Source organism: Neofelis nebulosa, chromosome 14 (assembly GCF_028018385.1).
Source record: "Neofelis nebulosa isolate mNeoNeb1 chromosome 14, mNeoNeb1.pri, whole genome shotgun sequence".
NCBI classification, from domain to species: domain Eukaryota; kingdom Metazoa; phylum Chordata; class Mammalia; order Carnivora; family Felidae; genus Neofelis; species Neofelis nebulosa.
In genome coordinates this window covers 74451037-74468246 of record NC_080795.1, presented here as the reverse complement: position 1 = coordinate 74468246, position 17210 = coordinate 74451037, and the positions used below count along the sequence as shown (strand labels likewise).

The 17210-nt window shown below is 52.3% G+C and overlaps 1 protein-coding gene across 1 annotated transcript in view; it reads right to left on the bottom strand.

Annotated features, from left to right (window-relative positions):
- TG (thyroglobulin) overlaps positions 1–17210 on the bottom strand; it is a 253848-nt gene that overhangs the window by 198537 nt on the left and 38101 nt on the right. Inside the window, exons 18-22 of the mRNA XM_058699138.1 lie at positions 16839–16993; positions 14990–15146; positions 13176–13400; positions 5435–5584; positions 755–925 (exon numbers count right to left, since the gene is read on the bottom strand). Coding sequence (XP_058555121.1) covers positions 755–925; positions 5435–5584; positions 13176–13400; positions 14990–15146; positions 16839–16993 — 858 coding nt within the window. The remainder of the gene's footprint in view (positions 1–754; positions 926–5434; positions 5585–13175; positions 13401–14989; positions 15147–16838; positions 16994–17210) is intronic.

Genomic DNA, 17210 nt, shown 5'->3' with positions numbered 1-17210 from the left:
TGAAGGTGAGTGGCTTGCTCAGACGACATAGCTAATGGAGGGCACCATTGAGATTAAACTAGTCCTGACCCCACTCCCATCCCACCGAGCGCTCTACGACAGGTATCGATCGGTTCACCCAGGACTTTCCCACCCATCACCTCGTTGAAGAGCTGTGCCCGGCACAGGGTGGGGCTCAGTGGAGGCTGGTTGTCCTCCTAGGATGGTTTTGTTGACCCTGACAGTGTCCCAGGAGGCAGGCAGGAGGCTGCTGGGGTGACTGAGGATCAGAGAGAGGTTAAGCAATTTGCTCTGGGTCACCCAGCAGGTAAGTTACAGAATCAGGACCGGCACTCGGGTCTTCCTACAACATCCAGCTGAGAGAGAAAAGCTGACCAGCTTTGCAGAGGCACAGCACCCACAGGAAAAGGAAACTCAGCTCGTGAATTATTTTAAAATTCATGGCTCACACACACTGAAGTATTTAGGGGTGAGGTTGCACGATGTCTGAAATTTGCTTTCCAAGGATCAAAAATAGAGAGGGAGAGAAAGAAAGAAAGAAAAAGGAAGTGGAAAATGCTAACTTTTTTTGGATCTAGGTAACAGGTATTTATTTATTCATCTTACTATTCTTTCGACTCCCACGTAGATTAAAAATTTGCAAAATAAAATGTTGGAGACAAATGCATCTCCTACTTCTCTCCCTTTCTAGAAAGCCCTTGAGAGCACATGCCCTCTCCCCAGGTACATGGCTGATATAACTCCCAGCACATACTCAGACACTGGGATTCCGAGAGCGGGGCCTCCGTTTCCGACCACAGCAGCCTCCGTCCCTCGCTGTCCACGCAGAAGGCCCTCCCGCTGCCCCTGTCCCTCTGGCTGGCTCGGTACTGGCCGTCCTGGTCGCACTGCAAGCCCGCCTCACTCTTCTGACAGTCAGTGACACCTGGAACGGAGAGACAGATGTACCATCACCGACGTGCTTCTGGGACCCCTCCCCTCGGGGCCCCCAGACTGCCTGTAGTTGACATCACATGTCCAAGTGATGGGTCTGATGCAGACACTCTCCGGAGTCAAACTCTTCAGGGTTCCCACCCTTTGGTCAAAGGATCTTGTCCAGGCCCCCTGTTGGGCCACTAAGACCCTGCGATCTGGCTCCACCTGTCTCACTCCATGCGCTCTGTGTCTCCACAGGGCACACGGCATTCAGTGCCCGGGGCACTCCCTCTTGCGGATACGGAACACCACATCCCAAACACAGGCTCTGCTCCTGGGGCTCCACCTCCTGGTACTCATTCTCCTCCAGCTTCAATGGGTTACCCCTTCACTGCCTATCAGCCCTCCCCTCAATCCTCACTTCCTCAGGGAAGCCCCAGGCTTCCGACATCCGACTGTTACACACTCCCATCCGCCCACGCCTCTCCTCGCTGCTGGACCGTGGTTATTATTTCCATCTGTCTGTGTGAATGAACTATCCGCCTCCCCCTCAGTAGAAGCTCCAGGCCAGCAGGGACCTGATCTGGTCTTGTTCCTTATTGGATCCCAGTGCCTGGCTCAGTGTCTGACACAGGACACGAGCTCCCGCACTGCAATACCGGGATTTGTAGCAAGAAATATATATTTGGTCTTCCTCTCATTACCGGCACAAAGCCCCTTAAATCTCCTGGCATTTCCTAAGTGGTGAAAGAGATAAAGGTGTCTTTTGTTACAGTATAGAGGTCACTTTGGGATGGCTCTTAAGGATGGAGGCTGATTGCCAGGAGAAGCAACTATGTGATTACGGCCCTGAAGCTTTCGGTCCCTCTCCCTGACCTCCAATCACCAACGGCCAATGATTTAATCAAGCTCGCCTATGTAATGGAACGTCCATAAAACCCCAAAAGGATGGGGCTCTGAGAGCTTCCGGGTTGGTGAACACGTGAGGGGTGGGGGAGAGCGGTGCACCTGGAGAGGCATGGGAGCTCCGCCCCTTTCCCCCCCACCATGCCCCGTGCATCTCTTACCTGTTCCTCGGTTATATCCTGTTATAATAAACTGGTAACTTCGGTGAGTTCTGGGAGGCGCTCTAGCAAATTAGCCACACCCAAGGAGGAGACCATGGGAACCTCTGACTTACAGTCAGCTGGTCGGAAGTACAGGTAACAATCTAGACATAGGACCGGTGCCCGAGGGGGTTGTTGGAACGTCCAGTGTGTAACTTGTTCCTCAGAAGCGCAGGTAGTAACCTGGGCTTTCGATTGGGGATGGGGGCAGTGGGGTCTCAACCTGTGGGATCTGGTACTATCTCTGAGAGGATCATGTCCAGATTGCTTGTTGCTGGTCTGGGGAAACTACCCCCTACACACACACACACACACACACACACACACACACACGAATTGGGTACCAGAACCTCCCCCAAACAACCCAGTCAATAAATACAACCTGAATCCATGGATGAATAGCTCTATTCCTAGCCTTCAGCTATTTCTTCTGCCCAGAAGCCCCTTCTCCACCTGCCCCATGGCTAATCCCCACTTGTCCTTCAAGACGCAGTGCTAGCTACTACAAGATCATATAACATACATGTCCATTATATTATTAATTACACACATCATATTATTAATCAAACGTTATGTTCTTTTCCTATCAGACTCTAAACTCCCTGAGGACAAGGAAATTACCATCACTTGTCTCCTATATACCCAGTAAAAACTTGGCACAAAAAAAGAGTGCTTAATACATTTTTGATGAATGATACCGAAAGAGAATGTCTTGACATGGTTCTCCAGGGCTGGGAAGTAGGTTCAAAAATGTTCTTTCATGGCAGTCCAGAGACTTGAGAACATCTAATTTTCTATATAGTAATACTATTAGTTATAGGACTAACCATTGATTAATTACAACATTTAGTAGAGAGATTACAAAGGCTACTTTAAAAATCTTTTTTTATGTTTATATATTTTTGAGACAGAGGGACACAGAGCATGAGTTGGGGAGGCGCAGAGAGGGAGGGAGACACGGAATCTGAAGCAGGCTCCAGGCTCTGAGCTGTCAGCAGAGAGCCTGATGCGGGGCTCGAACTCGTGAACTACGAGATCATGACCTGAGCCGAAGTCGGATGCTTAGCTGACTGAGCCACCCAGGCACCCGGAGGAATTGAGATTCTAACAGCTATCCTAACACCAAAAGGAAACCGAGGAAATACTGTAATCACTCGGCATCACTTAAAGCTTGGCAGACTCTCCCGCCTCGTGCTTCTTTCCCATGATTCCATCTGAGAACACAGACCAGGTAAGACAACGAGCAGAACGATGACGCTGACAGTCCTGGAGGCATTCTTAGATACACACATACACCACGGCATAGACTCTACCCCTGACTCTGGAGCCTCAGCCACGGAAATCTGTTCTGTTCCTCAAGGAAGATCTCTGGGAGAGCGGGAATGATGCGACAGCCCCCCACTTCCGCATCCCCGAAGCAGGATGAGGGTGATGCTTATGGTTCACCTTAAACAAGTTAATGGATTACACTTTGTTGGGGACTGAAGGTTTGTATCCCTCCAGATCCATGTGTGGAAGCGTTAACCGTCAACACGGTGGTATTTGGAGGTGGGACCTTGGGGGATTAGGTTTAGATGAGGTCATAGGGTGGGGTCCCCACGATGGGATCAGGGCCCTTATAAAAAGAGGACGACACAGGAGATCCCTCACTCTGTATGTATGCACCAAGGAAAGGCCATAGTCTTTGAGGAAGGAAAGGCTATGAGGACATAGCCAGGAAGAGGGCCCTCGCCAAGAACCTGACCATACTGGTACCTCGATCTTGGACTTCCTGCCTCCAGAACCATAAGAAATAAACGTTAGCTGCTGCCACCACCCCGTCTATGGTAATTTGTATGTAGCAACTGGAACTAAGACATGGTTTATAAGCACCCTATGAGTGGGGTATCATCGGCCCCATCTAATTAATAAGGAAGTTGACATTCAGAGAAAGAAGGAGGCGTGGCCTTGGCCATAGTTCCGGGGCGGGGGCGGGAACCAACCTGGGTCTGGCTGGTGTCAAACTTCAGGCTTCTCCTCTGCTCCCTGTCATTTCTGTAGTGCCCCCCGCTCCCATAAACAAGGATCAACACATCGCATCGATCCCTTTGTAAGAAAGCCTTCCTCCAGCACTGTGATAACACTTCAATTCATCTCAAATCCATGGCTGAATCAATGCGTCCAAGCTGAGGGTGATGCCCAGATGTCAGGGACACTCTGCCTTCCTGGTGAAGAGTTTAATGTCTAGGAGCAATGTCAGACTCCTAGTCTATAAAATCCCTCTGGTTGTCTTAGAATTATCACACTATTACTACTTCTCTCCTAAAGAAACTGCCCTGGGGGCGCCTGGGGGGCTCAGTCAGTTGAGCGGCCGACCTCGGCTCAGGTCATGATGTCACGGTTCGTGGGTTCGAGCCCCGCGTCGGGCTCTGTGCTGACGGCTCGGAGCCTGGAGCCCACTTCGGATTCTGTGTCTCTTTCTCTCTGCCCCTCCCTCTGCTTGCAGTCTGCCTCTCCCTCTCTCAAAAATAAATAAACATTTTTTTTTAATTAAAAAAAAAAAAAAGAAAAGAAACTGCCCTTACCAGGGAAGTTGACTTGGTCTCTTTCAATTAATCATTTTAGAATTCTAAAATCTATTCAGATCTAAAACATTAATGGTTTGCTCCGCGTTGACACAGTTTCAGATGCACAATGAGGTGAGCTGTGCGCCCTTTTGCCAGGAAAAACCCAACAACACCTAGGTGACTATCACGTAGGCCGAGCGAAATCACATGACATATGGGAAGGCCGCGCGTACCGACGGTCCTGACAAATTTATAGGGCCAGAAAGGGAATGTGAGCCACATAGTTGTAATGACTGGTAATGACTGTGGGTGGAAAATTTCTTCCATTTCTCAATCTGATAAGCTTGGCTTACAAAAATCAGAAGTTTCAGAAGCAGACAATGCCAAGATCAAAGGCCGGTTATGCCACTTATAGTGGAGGGACTCTGGCTAAATTACTTCTCTGAGCCTTAGCGTTCTTATACGCAAAAGTTGGGCCAATAATATTTACACAGAAGGGGATTTGATAGGATTTAAAACATCTGACCTAGATCTTGGCAGGGTACAGGCATACAGAGTGGTGCCCCTTTGATCATTATGCTCTGTACCCACTGGGTCTCCACGGCCAGCAATTGTGTCCCCCTCCAGGAGACACTTGGCAACATCTGGAGACATGTTTGGTTGTCGTAACTGGGAGGGGATATGTTACTGGCATCTAGCAAGTAAGGGTCGGTGATGCTGCTAAATAAACATCCTGCCACACAGAACACGGTCCCCAGAATGAATTTTCTGTCCCCAGATTTCAACAGGGCCAAGGTTGAACCACCCTGCTGTGTCCCCATTGCATGGTAGGGACTCTCTTTCAAGCGGGGACCTGGCGACACTTACAGTGAGTGTGGCTGAAAGCTCCAGCAGAAACAGTCGTCCTGCCCCTGGGACATGGGACACAGGCCACGCTCCCTGCCTGTTCTTGGTAGAATCCGACGGCACAGGGAATGCAGATCTCCTCCTGAAAATAACTTCCCTCAGGACACTTGACTGGAAAAGAGAAACAGAGAAATGATGTTAAAGAAAAGATTCTGGGGACGCCTGGGTGGCTCAGTCGGTTGAGCGTCTGACTTTGGCTCAGGTCATGATCTTGCAATTGACAAGTTTGAGCCCCGCGTCGGGCTCTGTGCCGACAGCTCAGAGCTTGGATCCTGCTTCAGATTCTGTCTCCCTCTCTCTCTGCCCCTGCCGCACTGACACTCTGTCTCTCAAAAATAAAATTAAAACGTTAAAAAACTTTTTAAGAAAACAAAGAAGAGATTCTGGCTTTACAGGTGTCACCTCGGAACACACAGGCCATGTGAAATCCCAGCAGCAAGACAAAAGCTCACTCACTGAACAAGTGCCCAGTGAGAATCTGCAATGTGTCAGACTCTCAGAGTCAAGGGTAAGCTGTGGGAAGGGTAGACAAGGCTCCGGCCCTTCAGGAGCTGACGGGCTAGTAGGATAAGAGGCTGTCCGGCAAGAACTTCAAATGCGGGTAAAGCGAGGCAGAAGAGGAGTGTACGTCAGTGAGGAAGGCCCTCTGAGAGGTGATGCTTGACACCAAACGATGGGGAGCACCCTGGGCAAAGAGCCAAAGAGCATTCAAAGCAGAGATGACAGCAAGTGCAAAAGTCCTGAGGCAGGAGTGAGTTCGGATTAGTCAAGGAACAGAACGAAAACAGCCAGACAAAGCCAGCTACTAGGCTAGAGCTTAGCAGACAAAGGGAAGACTGGCATGAGACGAGGTTTGGGAACAACTTGAAAGATGAGGGTCCATGGCTCAGTTGCCATGGGAATGCTGCCCCAACTGGAGGGCATGGTGGGGCGCAGCCTGGGGTGCAAGCTTGGGGGTTAGAAGGATTGGCTCAGGTCCCTCTCCCCGCGATACCTGAATGACTATGGACTTCCCGGAAAGGTACTAATAATACGATCCCGTCGGAACGTAGTGATGATCATAATGCCAGACTCATATACACTCAACAAATGGTCGCTATTTTGTTTTTCATTTTTAATTCCAGTGAGTTCACCTACAGTGTTATATTAGTTGCAGATGTACGATCTGGTGATTCAGCACGTCCCTGCGTCACCTGGGGCTCATCATGGCATGTGCGCTCCTTGATCCCCATCAACAATCTCCCCCACTCTCCCACCCATCATTATTTTTATACTTGAGGGAGTCCTTCCTTGACATCGGCCAGCCTCAGTATCCACGCTGTCCAAACAGGGCAATTTCAACAATTCAGCACCCTCTCATTCGACTCATGCGGCCTCTCCCTGCCGGTTGGTCATCAATGGCGTTGCTCAGATCTGGGACCACGGTGAGGTGAGACACCCAGGGCACAGGATTCACGGAGGCCCTCGCTGTCGGGTTGTGGGGTTTCTGATTTACTCAGAAATACCAAGTATGACCCTGAGAGGGAGGCCTCTGTACATCACGCCCCCTGGAGGCCTCACTGGCCTTGTTCCTCGCCTCCCTGTGCTACCCTGTTAATCTGCAGATTCTCAGTGCTTTCTGCCCCCTCTGATTCTCACATTTCTAGTCCTTTCTCATCTGTTCCTCTACTACGATCTGGGCTGAGGAACCAGAAACCCCAACTAGAGAGACACATATCTCCCAAGAGTTGTTAGGGTCCGGGAGCTCTAGCTTAGGAAAATGCATAAATTTGGCCACACTGATACTGATGGCTCAGAGAAGGGGTGGGGAGAAAAGAGGTTCCTTTTGCTTTCTTTCTCGGTTCTGGGCTGTGTTCCCAAGAGTTTGCCAAATGACTTCCAGAAGAAGCGAGCTGTTACCCAGTGAAGGCGAGAGCCGGAAGCCTGTCTGCTCTTGGGACCCCTTCTCTGGGCCCGGCACTCTGCTGTGGGCTTCATGGCCATAACCACAGCACACCCGTGAGTCGGTGTTTTACCCTCATGTCGCAGATGAGGAAGCTGAGCCTTGGGACATTCATGCATGACTCCCTGGCATGCTTCATGCAAAGGGCTGTGGGGAAGGAAAATTACAGGTCACACCAAGCATGGTGTCACGATCCTCTAAGAAAGGTACCCTCCTCTTTCTAGACTGGAAAAAACTGAAGCTCAAGGTCAAGGTGGGCCGGGCGATAAGGTGAAAGAGGTGGCATTTGAGCCCCATTCCCTAAAAACCAAAGCCTTCTCTCCATCCGCCAGTTCGAGCACCTTCCCTAGACAAAAAAAGTGAGCGCCGACGTGTGGGACTTGGAGCCAATGTTGACTCAACCGCCATCTCTTACACACACACACACGCCCGGCACGTCTGACTAAATCAGAAACTCGGGGCACATCTTGGAAACCGAACGATGTGTTTTCCGGTCTGCCCCTGAGCAATTAACCCCCTCCCCCAGACAGTGGGGTTTCATTACTCGTATGAGTCAGGTCCCTGATCATCTCGAGTATTTTAAGCCGAGGACGCGGACTATTTTTTCAAGTGGTCTCCAGATTCATCACTAAGGGAAAGCAAAGCCTCTTCCACCGGTTCCAGCTGCCGTGCCTCCAAACCCGAGGGGTAGGTGGGGGGCAGAAGGAGAGAGCGGGGACTCACTTTCATTGTAAGCTCAGCCACTTGCAGGCCTCACGACGATGCTCGAGGAACCCGCGTCCTGCTTCTCTCTGCCTGTGCCGTCAAAGCCTTTCCACCCACGGGAACGCCGTGCTCAGGTCAGAGTGAGGCTCGATAGCCTCCCCCCTCCCCCGGCAGGCGTGGGCTCTCCAAGACCCCTCCGTCCACAGCAATAAGTTGGCACCCATCTTTCAATTAACTCCCTCCGCGAAATCGTCAGAAACTCCTTTGGTCTCGGTGCCCTCCTTCATAAGATGAGACAGTTTGGCCTATTGGAATTCGAGGGCTTCACCAAGCTTCCGGGTCAGGCCATCCCTCCAATCACCCTGTCCCCATGGGCCCCCAACCATGACAGCCATGCCTCTGCTGACGAAAAGTATCCGCGAGGAAGTGTAACAGCCCTTCACGCCCTCAGCCCGCTCCGCTCCACCCCGCACCTGGCCCTGTCACTCTCCGGCCTGGAATTCTCCCCCGGCACCCCCAGCAGGCCACCCCTGGCTGGCCCCAGGCCTCTCCCTCCCTGGCTCCTGCCTATCTCTCTGAGAGCCGCCATATCCTCACACACCCCACTCTCCAGCCATACAGACCACCGGCTCTGTCATCATTCGGCCACAGCTTCGTGACTCCTTGCGCTAATCTCCACTTCCGGAATGCCCTTCCGCGTTGTAGCACCCTCAGCACACAGGCACGCACACGCACAAAGGCACGCACACACAGACGCGTGCACACCCCACTCCTTGCCTGCTCTTCCCTGAGCAGCGATTCCGACGCACCTGGCATCCCAGTGAGCCTTCCCTGACCTGCCCGGACAGGGATGGAGAAGCCTTTGTCACTGACACCTGGCTGGCTTTTCATTTCTCTCTCCCCACCTAGACTGTCAGTTCTTTGAGAGTGGAGTTCTGGCCTTTGCTTCCACGACTACGAAACCTGGGGCTTAACACCTAGGTATGCTTTGAAAGCTTCGATGGATGGACACCATAGATGGGAAGAAGGCAGGAAGAGGGAAGAAGGGAAGAGGAAGGAAACAAGACGTAACATGTTACTTCGGGGGAAAAAAACACCCGTAGAGAAGGAGCTCCGTTCGAAGGACTTGTAGTGAATGAAAGTTAATGTGGTCCAGAATGGAGAACGGAAAACCCGGACAATTTCTCTGAGATTCCCCTTACTGGACCAAACGGGTATGGAAGCCGCCAGCAGGTAATTCTGAAGGGAAGCCACGTGGTTGGCCTTGAGGCAAGAGGGTGGACATAACTGACCCCGTCGAAGCTGCAAACAGAGCCCGGGCCTCCTCTGCAGGATTTGTTTCCGGGGTAAGAGCCGCCAGGGCTGCGTGAGTTACAGGACGTGGATGTTCCCCACCCCCAGCCCCCACCGGCCCCCCGTCACTGCCCTCCGAGGGGATCATGCAGATTAGCCGCCCCCGGAAACGATACACAGAAACCCTGCTTCGTCTCCCCAGGACAATGCTCTGCTTGTAGCCCCACAGCTGTGTCCCAGATGTGCTTCAGAAGGAGAAAGGGCCAGTTAGAGGAGCTGCAAGGACCCAAGGGCATGATTTCACAAAGAACCCCCTTGTTGAGAAGAGAGCCGTGTGAGGCAGGGGACAAAGAATCGGGAATCGGGAGAGCTGGGTTCAGATCCCAGTGTGGTCAACGAAAAAGGCCATTCGTTGAGAGGTCACCAGGTAGGAAGAGGTGCACTGACTGTATCATGCCAGGCAAACCACAACCCCCAGGAAACAGGTGTTATCATCCCTCTTCTTCAGAGGATGCCTCGTGAGGGTAAGTGATGTCTCAAGAACCCACGCAGGGAAAGTGTCAGAGCAAGGACTCGAACCCAGCTCCCCCTGACGTCAAAGAGCAGTCTCCCAATACTCCTAACTCTATGCGGCTGGCTGCCTCATCCAGACAATGGGATTGATAATACCTGGCCCTCTAGACCGGAGAAACCCAATGAGGCCCCAGCACGTATTAGAAGTTCAATAACAAATAGATATTATCATCAGCACGGGAGAAAATCCAGGGCTCCCAGGGCTGGATTTTCATGAATTCCATTCCAGACCTTTCTAACTATTTGGAGTAAGGAGGCAGGGCTGCATGGCATGATCGACAATTCTTCTGAGTCACGGAAAGCTACAGCGGCTGAGAAACAGAATGTAGGTTTATCTAGAGTTAGGATTGGCAACCTGTAGCCCGTGGGCCAAATTCAGCTCACCTTTCTGCTTAGCGAATAAAGTTTTATTAGAATACAGCCACGCGGGGTGCCTGGGTGACTCAGTCGGATGAGCGTCCAACTTCGGCTCAGGTCATGATGTCGTGGCTCATGAGTTCGAACCCCATTATCAGCCTCTGTGCTGACAGCTCAGAGCCCAGAGCCTGCTTCAGATTCTGGGTCTCCCCCTCTCTCTGTCCCTCCCCTGCTTGCACTCTGTCTTGCTCTCTCTCAAAAATAAATAAAAACATTAAAAAAAATTTTTTAATAAAAAATAATTAAAAAAGGAATACAGCCATGCTTTTCTCCCTACAGTGGATGAGTTAAGTCATCGAGACAAAAGCCACAGGGTCTGCGAAGCCTAAAATACTTGCATTCCGGCCCTTTATGGAAGAAACTGGCCAACTCCTGTCTTGCAGCAAATGGAGCCCAGAAGAACCTGTCATTCAGTCGAATTTCCAGGCCACCCTGTGGTTCCCAGTCTCTCTGAAGCCACCCTGAGTTGTGGCCCCCACTGGTTGACATCCTTCAGACAAGACTGTTGAGCTCTGAACTCAGCTTCCCCTCCTTCCTCCCAGTGGAGCTGGGCTACCCATCCTGTCAGGCAGGAAGTAATAATCTAATAATCAATAGAGTTCCCTAGAAGGAAACTTACGATCCTATTTCTGGACCAGCGCTTTCTGTTACATGCAGGGAATGGGCCCTGGGAGGGAATGTAAAGGCAGAGCCAGTCACTACAGCCCTGTGACCTGGCCCCTGACCAGCATCTGTCCCATGTCCTGTCCCTCCACCCCTGGGCTCCACGCTCCAGGATGTGCACCCAAATGGGGTTCCCAGACCCCCTTCCCAGCACTACCTGGGTGACCATAAAATCAGACCCCTGCCCCTGCTCCTCCATACACAGCCCTCCCACACACGCATGCCCTTGGCAGTAGATGCCGGGTTCTTCACGGTCAGTCCAAGAACACAGTGGTGGGTGTTCTGAATGCCTCAGTCACTGTGACCCTGCTTCACCCACCCTGGCAGGGGGCACCTTCCACCCCTGCTCCTACTTCTCATCCTTTCTGTTTGGGCAGCTCTGTGAGGCAGGAAGAGCGGGGGTTCTGGCCCCAGAGGACCTTGGGTTACTCAGGCACAGCCAACTGGTTCCACGAACCCGAGTCCCTCCTTTGAGTCGGCCCTGCCCTGGACCCTAGAGATGCTGTATCCCCTTTCGTCTGAGCCTCAACCCCTTCATCTGTCAAATGGCGGAATGGCCGGTCACTGGGGGCCACTGTGAGCAGTAAATAGCTGTGAAAGTGCCTCGTAAACTACAAAACCCTCTGTAAATATCAGCAGTGAGTGAACCGGGTGCGTTTCTGGCTTCCGTGTTAAGATTTAGCTGCATCTCGGGGCATCTGGGCGGCTCAGTCGGTTGAGCGTCTGACCCTTGATTTCGGCTCAGATCATGATCTCATGGTTTGTGAGATCAAGCCTGCACTGTCACTGCTTGGGATTCTCTCTCTCACGCTCTCTCTCTGCCCCTTCCCTACTCATTCTCTCCTTCCTCGCCCCCCTCTCAAAATAAATAAGTAAATTAAAAAAAAAAAAAAAAAGAATTAGCTGCAACCTAAATCCAACGTGGACTTTAGAGCTTGGCATGGGCTTCGCAAAAGGAAAGGTCATGTAGTTCTTGTGTTGGAACCAATATAAATAACGGAAAAATAAATAACCAAGAAACATCTCCCCTTGCTTCTTCAGCTCCGCGACAATGCCTCTCTGTCTCGTGCCACGTAGGAGGAAGACTTCTCGTTGCGAGCCCTTGGAAGTAGGAGGCCCAAAAGACAGCCACATCCTGATCCGTGGGCGCCGCAAACACGTTAGGCTACACGGCAGAGGGAAACTGAGGCCACAGATGGAATCAAGGTTGCTAACTGGCTGACCCTAATATAGGGAGGGTGCCCTGGATTGCCCAGTTGTGTGTGACCACAGGGTCCCCAGAAGGGACAGATGGGAGTCCAAGGAGGTGTGATTTGAAGCGCGTCCAGAGAGCTACTATGGTACTCTCGCTTTGGGGATGAAGGAAGAAATATGGGCAACGTCACGTCTAGAAGCTGGAAAAGTCAAGGTAACAGCTTCCCTCTGGTAGGAAGGCAGCCTTGCTGACTTCTTGGTTTTAGCCCAGGGAGACCCGAAGAGGAATTCAAACCTGCGGAACCGTATGGTAATAAATGTGTGCCGTTTCAAGGCACGGAGTTTGCGACGATTTGTCGCGGTAGCGACAGGAAACCCGTGCAGCTCCCGTTCAAGGAATGTGCAGCTGCGTTCTCGAAAAAAAACCACTTCCAAAGCTACTTGGGGTAAAGGCCAGGACGGCAACCCCAGTAAACCTCTGTCAGAAACCACCGCCCCTGGGTGGTAAAGCCCTGGGCTGATCAGTGGCCACTCGGATCCGATGGTGAGTGACACGGTGCCATAACGAGACTAAGAGATGTTGGGGGGCGCACAGGGTGGACGTCAACCTTCTCCACAAAGACAGTGGGGCCCGCACCCCAAAGTCCAAGCGGGTCAAGAATGAAGAAGAAGGGTCACCTCAACATCAGGGGTTCCTTCTGCCATGCCACCCATGCCTCCGGTTTCAGCTACTACCTAACGGTAATGACTCCGTGCCCACGCACGGCGGGCGGGTTACCAGGAGACCTGCCGAGTGGCTAAACGGATGATTCTCCGCTCTCTAGGTGCGGAGGGACCGCCTCTAGTGCCCTGGTGGCCCTTTTCATAGCCTCGCGTGTCCGAAAACAGCAGTCCCAGGGCTGGGCAAGGACCTACCACACCCCGGTGGGTCCCGAGGGGCACTGCCGGTGGCCAAGACTTGGTGGAATCCTTCCAGGCACCCAAACCATGTCCTGGGAGAGGTGCCGAAGCCGTCTCCCTGGAGGAAGTAGATGGAGGGGTCTGCTGGGAATGTCTTGGAATCCAGATAAAGCTGGAACTCTCCACTTTGGATCAGATCCGCAAAGCGTCCGATGAGATCCTTGCCGACTAAGGCCTCCTCTGTAAGACACACGATGAGGCAGGAATGTCACATTGTTCTCTGCAAGGCCCGGCGGGGGGGGGGGGGGGGGGTCAAGGGGCAGAGCCACCCAGAATGTCCACAGGGAAAGGGGATGTAAGCATTGCCGGGTTTCTCATTTTACAGGGGGAGACATCGAGGCCCACAGAAGGGGACAGACAGGCCCAAATTCAGTCAGAAGCACTACTGAGACTTTAACCCAGGTCTCTAGATCCTGCCATTTCTGTGGCGTCAGTATGATCCCCACTGGTACGAGCTATCGTGTCTTCAGTCACGAATTTCAGGCGCACCACGTAGATACGCGGCTGTCTTAACCTGTGGCAAGCCTCCGTCTCTGAGCCTCGGTCTCCCCATCTGCAAAGTGGGGCTGGCAATGCTTCTCTTGCAGTTGCTGACGACTATGAGGGAGGATGTGTATGATGGGGACGCTCAAAGAGAAGCCGGAGCCTCCGGGAGGCAGTGGTTAGTTAAACGCCAAAGCGGCCTCCCGCTGTTGACCCCTAAGTATTTCCTAGGAAGAAACCAGATGAGCACGACATCTGCAGCTGGGACGGATCCCTGCACGCCATGAACATCCATGCTCCGGCAGGCTCCTGTAAAGCCCACCCAGGGCCCGAAACCACAGTCATCAGCATGGACGCCAGGAATAAGCATCTGCTCTCTTGGCAGCTTCAGACATACTTGAATTGCCCAGGGTCTTTCCAGAAGAAGATGAAAAGGGACCCCCAGTCCCCCCCGGTAGCACAGAGGTCAGGCTGCAGCCAGTCCTGACCTTGGGCGTTTGGCCACTGGACCGGATGGTAGGAGAGCAGGGGTGGGGGCTCCCCACTCTCCGGTCGGCGATATGGATTCTGTCTACACTGGCTCCCAGCACCATCACAAAGTCCACTCCTTGGATCCTTTTGCTCTCTCAATCCATCCACACACCTGCCCCACTTTACACAGTATAATAATGGGTTTAAATAGTGTCACTGGTCTGAGATGTTTTAGAATTACAAGTGCGCAGAACATAGATTATAAACCAATACAGACTGTCACCCTCCTCCTCTTCCCTGCTTCACCCCTGTCTCCCCGTCGGTGCCCAGAAACTCAAGAGAAGAATTTAAAAGTGTCCACATAAGTATACTCAGGTGATATTATTTAACTGTAGTAAGCCACTAACAGAACATCGTTCATTTTTATGGTTTTTTTTAAATTTTTTTTAACGTTTATTTATTTTTGAGACAGAGAGAGAGAGCATGAACAGGGGAGGGTCAGAGAGAGAGGGAGACACAGAATCCGAAACAGGCTCCAGGCTCTGAGCTGTCAGCACAGAGCCCGACACGGGGGGGCTTGAACTCACGGACCGCGAGATCGTGACATGAGCCAAAGTCGGACGCTTCACCGACTGAGCCACCCAGGCGCCCCTTATGTACTTTTTAATCACTGGCGCCTCCAAGGGCCAAGTACATCATTCTCTCACTAGATCCTCGTAGGAAGGCATTACAGGCTCCACTGGCATGTGACAGATGGAGAAACTGAGTCTCAGAGAGGCCGCATGCCATCAAGGCAGAAGCACAGGAAAACATACCGATGTCACGCACATCAGGAAGAGAGGCTGGGGGAACGTCCTGGAGCCGCAATTTCCACGTGACATTCACTCCTAAACGCTCGCCACTCACACATTCCACCTGCACCGTGGAACCATCGCAGACGGGAATGGAAACGGGGCTCCCAAAAGCCTTTGCCTGCATGGAGACAGATACCTTTAGTTCCAGAACGCGGAGTCGGGAGGCAGCTTCGCTGAGCCCACACCAGGCGCCAGAACGTGGCGGATGCTACTTCCTTCCAACCTCCCTTCAACCCACCCGAGGGGGCAAAAGGCACCATTAACCCCCTTTCCCTCTGAGAACCATGAGGGTCCAGTCACCTCCGCACAAGTCAAAGTTCATCCCGGTTCATGCCGGATTCTTTTTTCCCTGTTGCATTAGTGTATTACTGATTAAAATCCGTCCCGACCACTTGAACTAGCGTTTGGCTTTGTTCGTCTTTGACAATCCTCAGGGCCTACAATCATGCCCAGCCTGTAATAGGCACTGAAACATTTGTTACATGGAAGGAGGAAAGAAGGAAAGAAAGAACTTGGTGCAACGAAAGAGTCTAAACAGACCTGGATTAGCTATCCAACTTGGGCAACTCACGTACCCTCAGTGCGCTTTAGTTAATACACTTAGAGATCAAGGGCCACTAAGGCCCACTGAGCAGGGTGCTGACGTACTTAGAAACAAGAAATGCACAATTTCTAGCATGGTTCCAGGGACACAGTCAGGCTCAACAATGAATAGCTGTCACTGCCATTGTTGCCAAGTACATTTCTTTGAATAAAAGGGGGCAAAGTATGTTTCTGTTTGTTTTAGAATCACGACTATCTGTATCTGTTTTCGTGAAAATGTACGTTCTGCAAAATTCTTAGCATGAGGTGTTAAAACTGCGTTGCTCTCTGAGCTAACGAGCTTGGAGCAGAACGAGTCACTTATTTAACTGAGTGACTTTTATTTATTTATTTTTTTAATGTTTATTTACTTCTGAGACAGAGAGAGACAGAGCATGAGCAGGGGAGGAGCAGAGAGAGAGAGAGAGAGAGAGAGAGAGACCCAGAATGCAAGGCAGGCTCCAGGCTGTTGGCACAGAGCCCGACGCGGGGCTCGAACTCACGGACCGTGAGATCGTGACCTGAGCCGAAGTCAGTCGCTCAACCGACTCAGCCACCCAGGCGCCCCTAATTGAGTGACTTTTAAAGACTCCCTCTGTGGATACTTGTGACTTCAAATCACAGAAGCCTTTGCCTATTACACAGCTAGAGACTCTGGTAGGCAGCATCTTCCTTCCAGGGGGAATCCATAATGCCTTCCGGCAGGTTTGGTCAAGACACGTCCGGCACAGTGGTTCAGGGTGCGCATCCTGGCGTTTCAGCCTTCCCGCACCCCGTTCCCGGACTCTTCCTCCGCAGGTGCTGGTAGGACTGCACGGGCGTTCACAGCTCTGTCCCCAGGTCATCTGCCCGGCTCCATCATCCCCAACTGTGTCACTCTGGACAATTACGTTAACTCTCCAGGCTTCAGCCCCCTCATCCACAAAACAGGAACAGTAATAGGATCCCCGCGAGCATTGCTGGCCCGTGCCAACAGCGCACGGGGCTCGCCACACGTTTGGTTTGTCACCTTTATGCAGAAAGGAGCGCCGGTAATGAGTGCGGATTCCATCCCTGCCGCTACGGAATTAGCCTTGGCCAAAGGTCTCACTCGGGGTGAACCTCGGTTTGCCTATCGGTAGAATGAGTGGGAGCGGGACCCTAGGTTCCCTTGAGCCCCGAGGCTCCCGGACACGGTGACCCCGAGCCCAGTCCGAGCCCCCGCCCGCACGGGAGGCCAGGCACACACCTGGATCTGGCAGAAGCCCCGGGCCACGAGCTCATCTGATATGAAGACCCGGAAAGCCGGCAGCAAGCCCGCGTAGTCGGCGCTGCACATCTTGCCTGGCGGGAGCCGGAGCAGGACCCGCGCTCGGGTCTGGACGGTCTGCCACAGCTGGGGCCCTGCAGGCAAGCGCCAGAGGTCAGCAGACGCGGACAGCAGACCCGTGAGACTCTCCTCTTTGGTTTTGCCTCTGCAAAAGGAGCCCTTCTTCGTTTAGCTCGGAACGCACAAGCACTCCCAGCTTGCACGGCTCCCTTCCCGGCACGGTGGTTTCTCTCTGAAATTACTGAGCACGCACCCTCCCAGCGAGCTCAGTCTGGCCTCGGCCTCTAAACA